Source organism: Patagioenas fasciata, chromosome 3 (genome assembly GCF_037038585.1).
Source record: "Patagioenas fasciata isolate bPatFas1 chromosome 3, bPatFas1.hap1, whole genome shotgun sequence".
NCBI classification, from domain to species: Eukaryota; Metazoa; Chordata; class Aves; order Columbiformes; family Columbidae; genus Patagioenas; species Patagioenas fasciata.
The window spans coordinates 42,573,303-42,586,774 of record NC_092522.1 but is presented as its reverse complement, the minus strand read 5'-3'; the positions used below and the strand labels follow the sequence as shown (position 1 = coordinate 42,586,774).

The 13,472-nt window shown below is 39.0% G+C and overlaps 1 protein-coding gene across 3 annotated transcripts in view; it reads right to left on the bottom strand.

Annotated features, from left to right (window-relative positions):
* Positions 1–13,472, bottom strand: part of SMYD3 (SET and MYND domain containing 3) — a 404,221-nt gene that overhangs the window by 353,775 nt on the left and 36,974 nt on the right. For all 3 annotated transcript variants that reach the window (XM_071806198.1, XM_065835829.2, XM_065835830.2), the window contains exon 2: positions 3,586–3,649. In XM_071806198.1, the coding sequence (XP_071662299.1) occupies positions 3,586–3,649 (64 nt within the window). The remainder of the gene's footprint in view (positions 1–3,585; positions 3,650–13,472) is intronic.

The following is a 13,472-nucleotide window of genomic DNA, read 5'->3' as shown; positions in this document are numbered from 1 at the left end:
TGGACAACCCAGGTCCAGGATCAGCCCCAAGTGGCCCAGGGCATGGCAAAGACCCCTCGCATCTGTCTGCAAGGTCTTGCATATTTTTAGCTGAGCTGTTTGGCCAAAGTGTGCCCATTCTCGCACAGAGATATGCTACCCCTGCCTCCCAATAATCCCTAACCCTACGAAACATCCTAAACCAATGTTTATAAAACAAAGGCTTCCCTTGTCTCCTACGCAGAATCAAAAAAAAAAAAAAAAAAATGTTTCCAGCAGATTAATGTGCTAATAAAAAGCAGTTAAAGACTGGAGGTCATTACAAAAAAAAAAAAAAAAAAAAATCAAAGTAGGATATTTTTCCATTGGAAGGTTTTTGATTTCTTAAAAAGACATTATTTGTCATTTCCACAGGATCATTCAAACAATTTTTTTTTTATTAAGCCATTCCAATAATGTTTGATAATGGCACATTGTGAATTCTGCCTGAAATTACTCTACCATTTGTCAGGGATTATCATCTATATCACTGGTCCCCAGTCTATGAGGATGCACAAAAGTAATAAACATTGCCATGGGAGATCACAGAAGCAATTATGAGGAACAGCAGACATGGCAATTCTGCGTTTGGAGGGATGTCCAGCCAAGACAACACTGTTAGAAGACAGCTCCAGGAAACTAAGCATCAACAAGTGGGAAAGGGGCTACAACAGGTAAGTGTTCAAACAGGGCAAAAGTTAATGAGGTCCAATGGAAAACATGCTTAAAAGCAAAAGGTCTACATATTTTTGATTTCAAGATCAAGTTGAATAACATCAGTCCAAAGGATCTCTTGTGGTAACTCCCAGTCCCACATTTGTAATATTTTTTGAAGTAAATTAAAGTGGTAAAAGGGAAAGCAAACTCCTTCAACTGGTCTGAAAAATAAAAATGAAATTTTGAAATTTGGCACAACTCAACTGAAATTTTCAATATTGATATTATGGAAATTTCAACAAAGTGGAAATTGTAACTCCCATATAGTTTTGTTCAGGCTCTGCCCACGTATCTCCTTAAAGGACAGCAATTCTCACAGGAAGTTACAAAAAGGGAAACATCTTTCAAAAGACTGTTTCTTCTCATACAGGTTAGCCCAAAGACAGTTTTCCTTAGCCACCTGACATTTTAAATCAAATGAATATTTTCACAAAATATTTTCAGCTTTAAACATGTCTCATTTGTGTCCATCCTAACATAGAAATCCCCTGCTGCCTTCACTTTGAAGTTTCTTTCACAAATTCACCTTAATCTAAGTAGCTGAACTAGGGTTAAGATAAAACATTTTTTTTTTTAAAGTCAGATTTGTACATTAATTCTGGTTTCATTTAATGTAGCAACCAGGAAGCTCCAAAAAAAATAACAGTTTTTAAGCGTAAGTTAAGTGTTTTGAGTTGTAATATTCATTTAACACACATCAAAACTAAGTGTAAGTTGTAAATCCAGCTGCACAATTTGCATTTTGAAGTTATCTGTATTTATAAAATAGCACTGTTCTGCCAATATCACTTATTTTAAAATGTGCAAACTGCAATTTCATTCAACACCCTGCTGTTTAGTTTGTTCGACAATTAGTTCAATTAGAAGTGCACATATTAATGAACTGCACTAAAGCTACAGAGGCTAAGCAGAGCACAAAGCCTCTGCCTTGGCCAAGGAGAGCTGTGCTGACAGCTGCTATAAAACCAGAGCTGCACAATAGCTTAGTTAGCTTATCAAGAGAAATACAAATTAGAGGACAGTTCTCAAAAGCAAATAGGTCTGGCTGGTCTCAGTTTTATCTGGACCATCTGCACTGAGTCATCAAGCCAAATAAATTCACTATATTGACTAGAAAAATAACATTTTTTTCAGTTAGTCTCAATTGCTATTTAATTATCATAGGATACTGTCTAATATTAATTCAATAGTAACTTATTGATGTTAACAGTTCAAGATATTACATAACAGTAAACATTCAGCATTTCAAGTGCAGATTACCTTTAGCAGCAGTAGCCTGTCTCACCAAAATCAATGCCTACAAATGTGGATTGCTCCAGGCTAACCAGTGTGAATCCTTAAATCACGTTCACATACGTTGCTTTCCCCAGGGAGAAGCCCAATTTCCACCCTTCATTGCTACTACACCTAAGCTGGAACAGGGTCTTTCATTACATCTTGCAGATTTGCTTGTGCAGGTCAGTGCCAGCACAGTTTCATTCTACACTAGAGGTTTGCCAAAAGATGCTTTACCAGTAACTCTCCTAGCAGATATTTGTTTTAAACTTACTTTACAAACACTCTGGTCTTTTTTATTCTTCAGTCATATTTTCCTTTTGATCTCTCACAGTAAATCTACCTGTGGCACTATTATTGATGCTACAGTAAGCACCTAATGTACGTTGCACACACTTGCCACACAATGAATCAAAATGACATATCTTCTTCCTTTCCTTCTCCATATGTTTTAAACCCAAAAAGGAGGGGGATCCGGCATGTTGAGAACACTGCACTTTATACTAACACAGAACTGTTTATAAAAGCACATGTTATGTGAAAGATCATATGAATGTCAAGAACTTAAGTTAAACACATATACATTTAATAGAGTATCACTATTAGTCTGTTTTGACCATTAGTTGGTTTTCTTAATTTTTCTCTATTTAGGGAAAAAAAAAAAATCACAACGCAAAGCTAAGACGAATAATTTAAAAACTCTAGGGTTCTGTAAGGTGACTCTCATGGTTCAAATCTCAGGTGCCTGGTTCTCTGCTGTGTTAGACCTTACACAGTCATTTACCCTGGCATGCCCACTCAGTACCAAGTCTTGCCAACTTCTGCACATATGGTTAAGTGAGAATACAATTCAAATATAAAAGCTAAGGTTTTAGGCTTGAACACCTGTAAGAATTGTTTCATAGCATTACAGGGTAATTTAGGTTGCAAAGCAGGGTCAGGTTTGGGGTCACACCCAGCTCAGAGTTTAATTCAGTGGGGTCTTGAACCCCTCAAAGCATGCAGATGACACAAACACTCTGGTCAGCCTGTTCCACCTCTTGGCTGCCCGCAGGGTGAAACAGCTTTTTCTGATGTCCCATGTGAACCTCTCTGCTTTAACTTTTGCAGCACTGCAAAGAACCTGGCTCCATCTCCTTGAGAACCTCCTCAGAGATGCAGTTTTGCCCAAGGCCTTCTCTTCCATGCACATGCTTGCCCCTTATTTCCTCTTAAAATACTGGAATATATACTTTGCCATAATAAAAAAATACTCTTGTTTTACTGCAAAATTGACTTGGAGCCTTCAGTCTACAGCCAGCAAAGCTGAACATCTATTCCTCACCCTCTAACCAAGCACACCCAAATACCACATGTTTCAGCTTAGCTTTGTCTATTGCGCTGATTATAATCTTGTATTTGTAACCAAAAAATACTCAAAACAAGGCAGAATGTTTACACATTCTACCCATAGCTAAGAATTATAAATTGCAGTGTGGAGGTACGACAATGAGCAAAATGTATGGAGCCCCTGTAAATAAAGTATTCAAATGCCAGTTTTCATCAACCCTTTATAGCTGTTATTTTTCATCATACCTGACAAGATTTACCGCAGTATTTAGCAACCTTGCACTGAGAGCATCTGTGCAGATGTTCACTCCTGTTTAGGAAAAAAAAAAAAAAAAAAAAAATCAGTTATAAGTACAAATAGAGCTTTGTATTTATCCTTCCTACATGACTAGCAATCTTCAAATATTCCAAGGCAAGAAAGATAACTGAAAAACAAGGAGTCTAAAATACACTGCTACACAAGAAGAAATTGTGCATGGTTACATTCAAAACTATATTCACAGTCCTTTACTCACATGACTTGGCACCTCTGGGCCACGTTGGATCAACAGTAAAGATATCAAATGTGCCTTTTTTTCTTTTTTTTGCATACAGCTACAAACCCCAAGAAGTTTGATTTTGTAGATAACATCATAATCAGAGCTGTGCAATACAGCTAGTCAATCCATTTATTACCTGTCTTGAGTCTTGTCTTAAGCAAGACCTTGCTGGGAATCCACCATTGTGACACTAAATTATAACTTTGTAACAGTCTGAAGCTGACATGTCAGCAGAAATTTCTGTTTTAAGAAAATAGTTTTGACTGGTGAACAGTGAGACCAAAATGGGGGTGGAAGGGGAATAAAAATCCAGTGAAAGCTAGAAGGATAACTACCAGAGTTATACATCACAATCTAGAGGTTGTAAAGCACCTCCTGACCCTGGTACCATTTTCTGATGCTGCCTTAGTTTATAGTTATATGAGTAAAGAAAATATCACTGATGCTCTGTAAATTTTTAGATATTAAGGAAATATTAAATGTGAAAGCACACACACATCAAATCTTACACCTCTAATAAACAAGTTCAAGTAAAGAGATTTACTTTATATGAGTAAAAACAAGATACAGATTTCAAGGCTTCCCTCCCCTCCTATTTTCCCATAGAAAATACTGGACACATTACATTATTCTGGTAATACTGACAAGTTTTCACTTTGATTTCTTAAAATGCAAGGTTACTTACATGCTTTGTGGGCTTTAATTAGGCTGGGAAAACAGTATATAATTTTTTTGTTTTGTTAAAACTGAAGGCAGTAGAGTTACATTACAGACACAACAACTAACCAGACTGTATGGATGGTGTAATCCTTATTACTTCCCCAAGCCACCCCTGTGACCGTAGCCCTGCACAGCGCCTGACAGGCACCGCTGTCACCTCTGAGCTGCACACACACGGCTGAACGCAGCTCAGGGACACCCCAGAAACCATCACCTCCGTACCCCCTTCTCCATCCTTCCGCAGGGCAAGGAAGGAGGTGTTGGTCACGCCACCCTCCTCCTCAAAGGGCAACTTTATTAACGCCATCTTCGCATTCCAGTAGTGCTTTACATTTAGCTGCCTTGAATATTATTATACAGATTAATTCAGCCTTACAATTTAGTTGGGAGATAACTAAGCATTTAACACAGCCCATTTTGAACTGAAAGGGCAAGTTTAAATGATCAGATGAAGGACCTTTCTCTGCAAGATTGCCAGTGTCTGCACATCAGTACTAGGTGTGCTCTTTTCACTCATGCTCCCAACTGATGCAACTCAAACAAGGTGTAATTCTCTGCCTCTTCTGACACCAGAACTCCTCCACTGTCATCAGCACTCTAGAGGCTGCACACCACATACATTCCCAGCTCAACTGCTTCACGACATGACCTTTTGTTCTTCCTTTTCTTACACCACTCAGTTTTCCCCAAATTTCAGTTTCTATGGGCGTCTTCAAAATGGTAGAATTATTCTCCAAAGGTCACATCCAAATAAGATTGCACCAGTGTGCCCGCAGATTTCAATCTAGAACATCTGGGTGATGAATTTAACACACTGATTTCAGTTGTGACACCAAAACTATCACGAATAGGGGCAGACCACCAGAAATGCCATGAAGCATCTTCTAGCACAAACCAACCTCTCCCCTCCCTCGAGTCCCACAAGCAGAAAAGTTATTTTACAGATATATCAAAGTATTGCTATATTTTAATGATCAAAAGTAACAGGCTGTGTTTGTAAGCATTCAGGATGTTTAGATCGCTACATTGGTCAAAGATTAAAAGGAGCATTACGTACAGCTCATTACAATTAAGTAACAATCCTTTCACTTCTGCTGCATCAAAATCACTATTTTGTTGCACAATATTTTGTAGGCATACCAGCAGAAAAATAAATTATAAATATTTCAAATATAAGCACATGCCTGAAGACTGAAAAAAACTACCAACTGTTGGGTTCCTGTAAACACAAACTAAAATCTTGTACATGCACAATAGAGTTTTGATTTTAAGCTGCAATGCCTGGGGATGATTCAGAGTTAGAAACAAGCATGAAATCTTCATTTTGCCAGCTGGGGAGAGCTGCTTCATTTTCAAGGTTGAGCAATGACACAACTTTAACCAGCCTATGATAAAGGAGCACATATTTCTCATTCTAGATTAGAAGCTCATGTCAGAGTAATTGCATAAAGACATATTCTTCAGTGAAATAATTACTGGAAAAAAAAAGAAGAAAAAAAAAAAAACACACACACCACAGAATTGTTGTTGTTGTTGTTGTTTGGAACTGCTAATTGATTTGGATATCAGAAGCAATCCAGGTATAAATACATGCTTGTAAATTATGCATACAAATTCTTCCAAAGTTTTGACACATCTTTTAATATTAACCAGCACGTTGTATCAAGGATTTGTTCTGAATGCTATTAATCAAAACACAGTCATGAGTTAGAACTTTGACAACAAAGCATTTGCAACTTTAATCCCATACACATTAAAGTAGCAAAAAGTCTCAGCAGCAACAAGTAAAACACAGATTCCCTATCCAGACTTCAGCAAAGCCTTTGACACTGTCTCCCATAATATACTCCTTCAAAAGCTGATAGCCCGTGGCTTGGACAAGTGCACTCTCTCCTGTGTTAAGAACTGGCTGGAGGGCCGGGCCCAGAGAGTACTGGTGAATGGGGCTGCATCTAGCTGGTGGCCAGTCACTAGTGGTGTCCCCCAGGGGTCAGCGTTGGGTCCAGTCCTGTTTAACATCTTTATTGATGATTTAGATGAGGGGATTGAGACCATCATCAGCAAATTTGCTGATGACACCAAGTTGGGGGGCAGCGTCGACCTGCTGGAAGGCAGGAGGGCTCTGCAAAGAGATCTGGATAGACTGGAAAAATGGGCTGATTCTCATGGGATGAAGTTCAACAAGGCCAAGTGCCGGGTCCTGCACTTTGGCCACAACAACCCCCTGCAGCGCTACAGGCTGGGCACAGAGTGGCTGGAGAGCAGCCAGGCAGAAAGGGACCTGGGGGTACTGATTGACAGCAAGCTCAACATGAGCCAACAGTGTGCCCAGGTGGCCAAGAAGGCCAATGGTATCCTGGCCTGTATCAAAAATAGTGTGGTCAGCAGGACAAGGGAAGTGATCCTTCCCCTGTACTCTGCATTGGTGAGGCCACACCTGGAGTATTGTGTTCAGTTCTGGGCCCCTCAGTTCAGGAAAGATATTGAGGTGCTGGAGCGGGTCCAGAGAAGAGCAACAAGACTGGTGAAGGGACTTGAGCACATGACCTATGGGGAGAGGCTGAGGGAGCTGGGGTTGTTCAGTCTGGAGAAGAGGAGGCTTAGAGGTGACCTCATCACTCTCTATAACTACCTGAAGGGAAGTTATAGTCAGGTGGGAACTGGTCTCTTCTCCCAGGCAGTTAGCAATAGGACAAGGGACATGGGCTTAAACTCTGCCAGGGGAAGTTTAGGCTGGATATTAGGAAGAAGTTCTTTGCGGAGAGAGTGATCAGGCATTGGAATGGCCTGCCCAGGGACGTGGTGGACTCACCGTCCCTGGAGGTTTTTAAACTGAGATTGGACATGGCTCTTAGTGCCATGATCTAGTAAATGGGCTGAAGTTGGACCAAGGGTTGGACTTGATGATCTCTGAGGTCTTTTCCAACCTAGCCAATTCTGTGATTCTGTGAAAGCAGAGTATTTATAACTTTCTGGAGCCAGAATTAAAATGAACGAATGCCCATAACTACTGAAGAAGTCTCTCCTACAGACTTCACATTCTTCCATCAGAAGGTTAGATTTGACAACCTTGGCCTTGGTATTCCTCTTGGTACTTTTCTGAGATGCCAGGATTTACTGGAATCATCAGTGTTAAGTCACCAACACACATTCATTCTTTCTTTTGTGAAACAACTAGTGGACCTGCTGCCACAAAGCACCAAACTCCTTCAGCACCAAATGAATTTTCAATACTTTACAGGATTATTTCCTTTGTATCCTTTGTCCTTAAGGGTTAAAGATGCTGCAGTAACAGAACACACACAAAACATACATAAAATTCATTGAGTTTATCTAAGGACCATCACTCAAAACTTGGATTTTTGCCAAACTGACACTACTAGTCATATTACTTGAATTACGTGACTCTCTGCTGGCACTGTATAATGAATGAGCTGTCCATTCATCTTTTAGGGTTTCTTTGAATGACAAGCAGATGTAGAATGCCTGTTACAAAGCTGAATAGTAAGGCTACTGATGAAATCATGGCTTTTTCTTCCAATCCTCTCCTCCTTCTTTCAGTAAAAAAAAAAATTCCTTTAGATTTATAGCGTCTATGAATCTTGTGGCATGACGTTTTAAATGTAAAGCAGCATGATCTAAAACACTTAATCTGAAAATAAAGAATCTAAGAATAAGATTCATGTATTCATAGATAAATGACTTGTGTATTTTAAAAAGTGACACAATTTGCCTAGTTTATTCCTGTCCTTCTCAATATTTTATTAGTGTTATAGGCTTTATTGAAACAACTTTCAAGTCACTGTCAAATGCCCCCATGCATTTCTCATTGCCTGTAAACATCACCTGGAGATAGTACAAGGTTACTCACAAGGTACCTACTGCATCTCACCTTATATAACTGATTTCATGGATGAGAAAATGCACAGAATTTGATTTAATGCATTCTGTAATACTTTCATCTCTGAAAAGGTTTCTGCTGCAATAGAACATGAAAGTTGTGGCAATTGAAAATAAATAATTTTCCAACACAGCTCCAACAAGATCTTCCAAGTGGTCACTAGCCCTCATGAAACAACAAGCACAAGTGAGTATCTTGGCCTATACTGGAAAAAGAAAATTTTAAAAATCCACAAGAATAAAGCAAGCAAGGGCTGTCAGTTGTCTTCTAGCATGGTGTTACCTTCAGGTGAAAAATCTTTATCCTGAGGAATTTGGATACTACTACATCTTTTTCTCATTATTGTCTACAAACACCATTTACAGAATAAGCTCTTCCAGTGTGTACTAAGGAAAAAAATATTAAAAAGATATATCGGTGGGTGGAGGAAATCAAGGGATTAATATGGACAAGAGACAAAAGAAAATCTATGAGATAGGGAAAAAAACTAGTAATGCAGCTCAACTGGAAGTGGCACACACATCCTCTCCAGCAAAATAAGTTTTTGCTTTTGGCTTTTTTAAAATTCCTTTTTGTTAAAGGTGCAAGAAGACCACAGCACTGTAAGGAGGGGCTGATGATGAGCAGTGAGGCAGCCTGATCTGTGGGAAGCTGCTTCCAGGTATGAATGGCAGTACAGGAGACAGTATGAAAACACATGGCTAAAATCCTAAGAACAACGTGCCAAATCCGAATCACAGAGTGAAGAGGCTGACAAAGGTTTGCCTGGGCTGTCTGGTCCAATCAGAGAGACACATCTGCACTCACACAATGTACAAAACACGTGTCCTTTTAAAAACAAAACACTTCTGTTTGCCAAGAAAGGGCCTAATGCGATTAAAAATAAAAATAAAAACCACACACAACAAAACTCAAATACAATTAGACTAGTTAATTTATAATTAAAATGCATCTACACTTCTCTGCTGATTACAGGCACTTGACTTTCAGCCCTGCTCACAAGGTAAGTGTCAGATATCATAGAACATTTGATTACCAGGCTGTGCTCAACACTCCTTTCCATGCAGTTTACTCACACTTCTGCTTCTGCCACAGCTTGCAGGACAAAAGGGCAATCTCACACAAATCCCCTACTGCATTTTAGTTGTTGATATAGTTTTTCAGTTAATAAACCATCCCTATAATACATGTAACAGAAGAGCGGCTCTTTTAGACACATGTCACGTTGAACTGATTTCCTGAACAAATCCTTAGACCTTTGCAATTCAGTTGAATGTATAAAGTGCATAAAATCTACTTGGATTTTCTCAAGTGTGTGCATTTCAGACCTGTCACAAAGTGCAAGCAATCAATACCTACAATAATCAAACACATCATTCATCGTTTTACTAATACACTTCTATCTTCTAATAATAAAAATAAAGATGCGAATAACAAACAGTCATTTAAAATTCTGTAGATATGAGAGCAAAGGGGTTATGTTAAACACAACTACAATGTCCTTTCCTCACCTCTGTCCCAGCAGAAGAATAACATGGTGTAGGAGCACCATTGTTCCCCAGCTGTCACCCCGCTGCTGACCCACGTGGGCAGCAGGCACTGGGGGTCAGGGAGCACCTCCAGCACACCAAAACCCACAGCACGGCTCTGGGGACAAGGACAAAGGGTGCTGGGGGCCAGGCAGCAACAACCCCAGGGCATACGCCTCTGCAGCATCCCAAATCCAAGCCCCGGGTAAGCAGTGAGCCCTGTCCACAGCAGGGGCTCCCAGGTTTTCTGCCTGTTAGGGAGTAGACTGCCTCAGCTTATTGAATTTGTTATGTATACCGCTTCTTATAGAACTTGGTTAGAAACTGCTTATATAGAATACACTTCGCATAATTAAGTTTGCTTAATGGAACTTCTACAAGCTGTGAACCTTTGAGCTTACTGCTTCATTAGGAAAAAAAGGCCTCAGTCTTCAAGCTATAGGATACAGGGAGCTTATCTCTCCAGCTGCAGTAACAAAATAGCAACTGAAGGTCAGAACTTTGATTGAAGGCCCACCTGACTAAAATGAAGAGTTCCAACAAAGAACAGGGAGACCCCAAACTCTAATTTTGCAATGGACATGGAGTGACACACAGGGTGGGGGCTTGGATTGTGGGGGTAAAATAAAACAAGATTTTTTCTGCTGAGGGTCCTTCAGGAGGTGCTCAGCTCGAGCTGCTCTATGCTGTACCTTACAAACAAATTATTTCAGAAGACTTTCTGGAATCCATGCCTAAGCCCCTGCTATAGGAAACCTAGGGAAAAGGAACTTCCTTAACACTGCCCTAAGGTTACTCTGGACACTGCTCTCAGGTCCAGCACAACGCACTGGGTCTGGGCAAACTAGAATACAACAGGTAAGAAGCCATTGACATCTGTGTTCCTAAAAGTCATGCAAAAATCTGCCTTCTGAGGTAGCAAGAATGACAAACATTAACATTTAGAGCTAAAAGATAGTAACTACAGCTAACCATCAATGATCAGAGTCACTTATTCAAGAAAGAACTAGGACCTGAATTCTGACAAGAAATGTTTATTTTTCTAAGCTTTTTTGTGCTATTTGAAAAATACTGGATTTTTTTCTAAATATCCAACACTCATAATACTGTGTAATATTCTCAGCTGAAACTGAAATGTTATCTAGAATCACAAAAAGATGATTCCTTTGGTGAAACAGGAAAAAAAAATTTAAAAATACCACCCACATTAATTCTCTGAAAATAGAGCCATTAGAAGTGAAGTATTTATTTTGATACAACCAAGGACAGAATTATACACCTCTCCATTAAGCTGGTCACTGACAAAAAGCTTCAGATGCAGTGCTTTCCAATGAAATTAGTAAAGGAACTTATAAGAATGCCTAAAAATATGGCCCTCAAACAGGCAAGGAATTTTATCTTACCTTTGGATTCTACTACTTTATTCAATAATTACCTCTGATCCCAACCTACGCAAGGAAATAGAAGAATAATTTCTCTACTGAAAGCCAAGAAAATACCTCGTAAGTAATTTCAGTAGTATAAGAACTTTTAACTGAAAGTGTTGTTCAGAGGAACTCAGCATCTCCTAAAACAGTACCTTTTTGTTCTGGAAGACAGACTAGCTTTAGAATAAAACACCTTTGACGTTTATATGTGTGTATATATGCATGCACATATATTGTATATATATATACACACACACATATCAACATGCACAATGAATAAAACAAATTCCATCACAACAGAAACCAATAGTTGTGTGAAAATACTGTCATTATCCTCCCAGCAAAACTTATAGTTATCCTCACTGAGAGCACTGAAGCAGAAACACAGCAGAAGTTGGCTTCAAGAGCACAAGGTAACTACTACAAATTGCATCCTACACCTGCTTGCCCTGCAAAGCTACTCTGACACAATTTCCCTCAAATCAAGGCCATCTCTGGCATTTGCCTGCAGTCCACACACCAACATTCCTCCAGCAATTTCAGGCTTAATCAGATTAATTTCAGTCACACAGTACATTCATTCCACCTTGGGCTTTTAATCAAAATAAAAATCCAAATACTGAGGGAGACCCAGATTATATTTCACAATATGAAAAGGTCATATCTATAACTTAGAAATATGTAAATAAAGCTACATGCAATATTTTTAAATGCCTATTTCTGGAACATGTGGTTACAATCCAATGAAGCCAAGCACAACAAAACATCCCATGATTCACTTTTCCCTATAAAAATGATAAATGCATTGTTCACTACTCTGCTGTATGTTCAAGTAATTTTTTCTTTGATCCATAAGTCAACATTCCACAAAAAGGAAGTTGTTATTCTAAAATATCTTTACACTGTAAATATTTACATCCTGCTAGCATTACCTCCTGGATCATATGGATCTATGATTTTCAGTGAAATATAAAACCTTCTGACCCTCTCAAAGAGGAATATCTTTATCAGCTCTTTTCTTTCTTAGCTATTTTCCTTTCTTGACCATATTTATATTTTTAGGATACCCATTTTTTAGAGGTCCTGCAATGCTCATTTTCTTCCTTTTCTGCTTCCAAATATGAAGTTACACCTGAGAGTCATTTCATTCCATATGGAACACATTTGGAAAGTACTGAACAAAAACCAAAATATTTCAGGCAACCTTGGATAGACATAACAATAGAGGTGGGCTCAAAATAAATTGCAGTGCACTTTGTTTCATTTATTTCGAATCAGGTAAGGAGGTACATTAATTCAACCCTTCATTTTCACCTGCTTGGTCCTTATGTTCAGATCACACCCAAGTTAAGACACAAATGCAGGTAACCAGAACAAGATAGTCAGTTCTGCCTACTTGTCAGCTGAAGAATCCACAAAGCTAGAAAAGAGGAGTGAAATGCAGGAAAAACAAAATATTTCTATCAGCAGAGAGAGCTGACAACACAAAGAAACAGATTCACACATACACTGGCCCAGAGAAACAGTCTTCCTTTTGCTCAGGTGTAATCTGATATTGTGAGGTCTTGCAAGGTACCTGAAGTGGTTTTGTCATGAACTGGATGCTTCTAAAAATCCTGCTGAAGATTTTTGCATTAGAAGAATGTGAAAATGTTCTTGACATCAGTAACACCACGTCCCACCTCCAGCCAGTCCTCCAGAGCAGGTTGGCTTTCTGCTGTATTTGTGCCTCTTGGGATCCACTTTAAATACGTATGTTTCTCTCAGACAAAAGCATTTCTGTTAGAGAGTCTAATCTTCATCTCTTAACAATGCAGATTGTTCCTGACAGTACCACTGTTTACTTCCCCAAACTATGCCACGCAATTGTGGGGCATTGGAAAAACCTGAAGAAAGATCACTTTTAGCAGATCTGCAAACACTTGCAATAAATTCACAAATAGCTGCCTAACCAATTCTCTCTCAGTCTAGTTGGTTGGACAGTCTTTTAAGTTACCATTAACACACATCTTCAAAC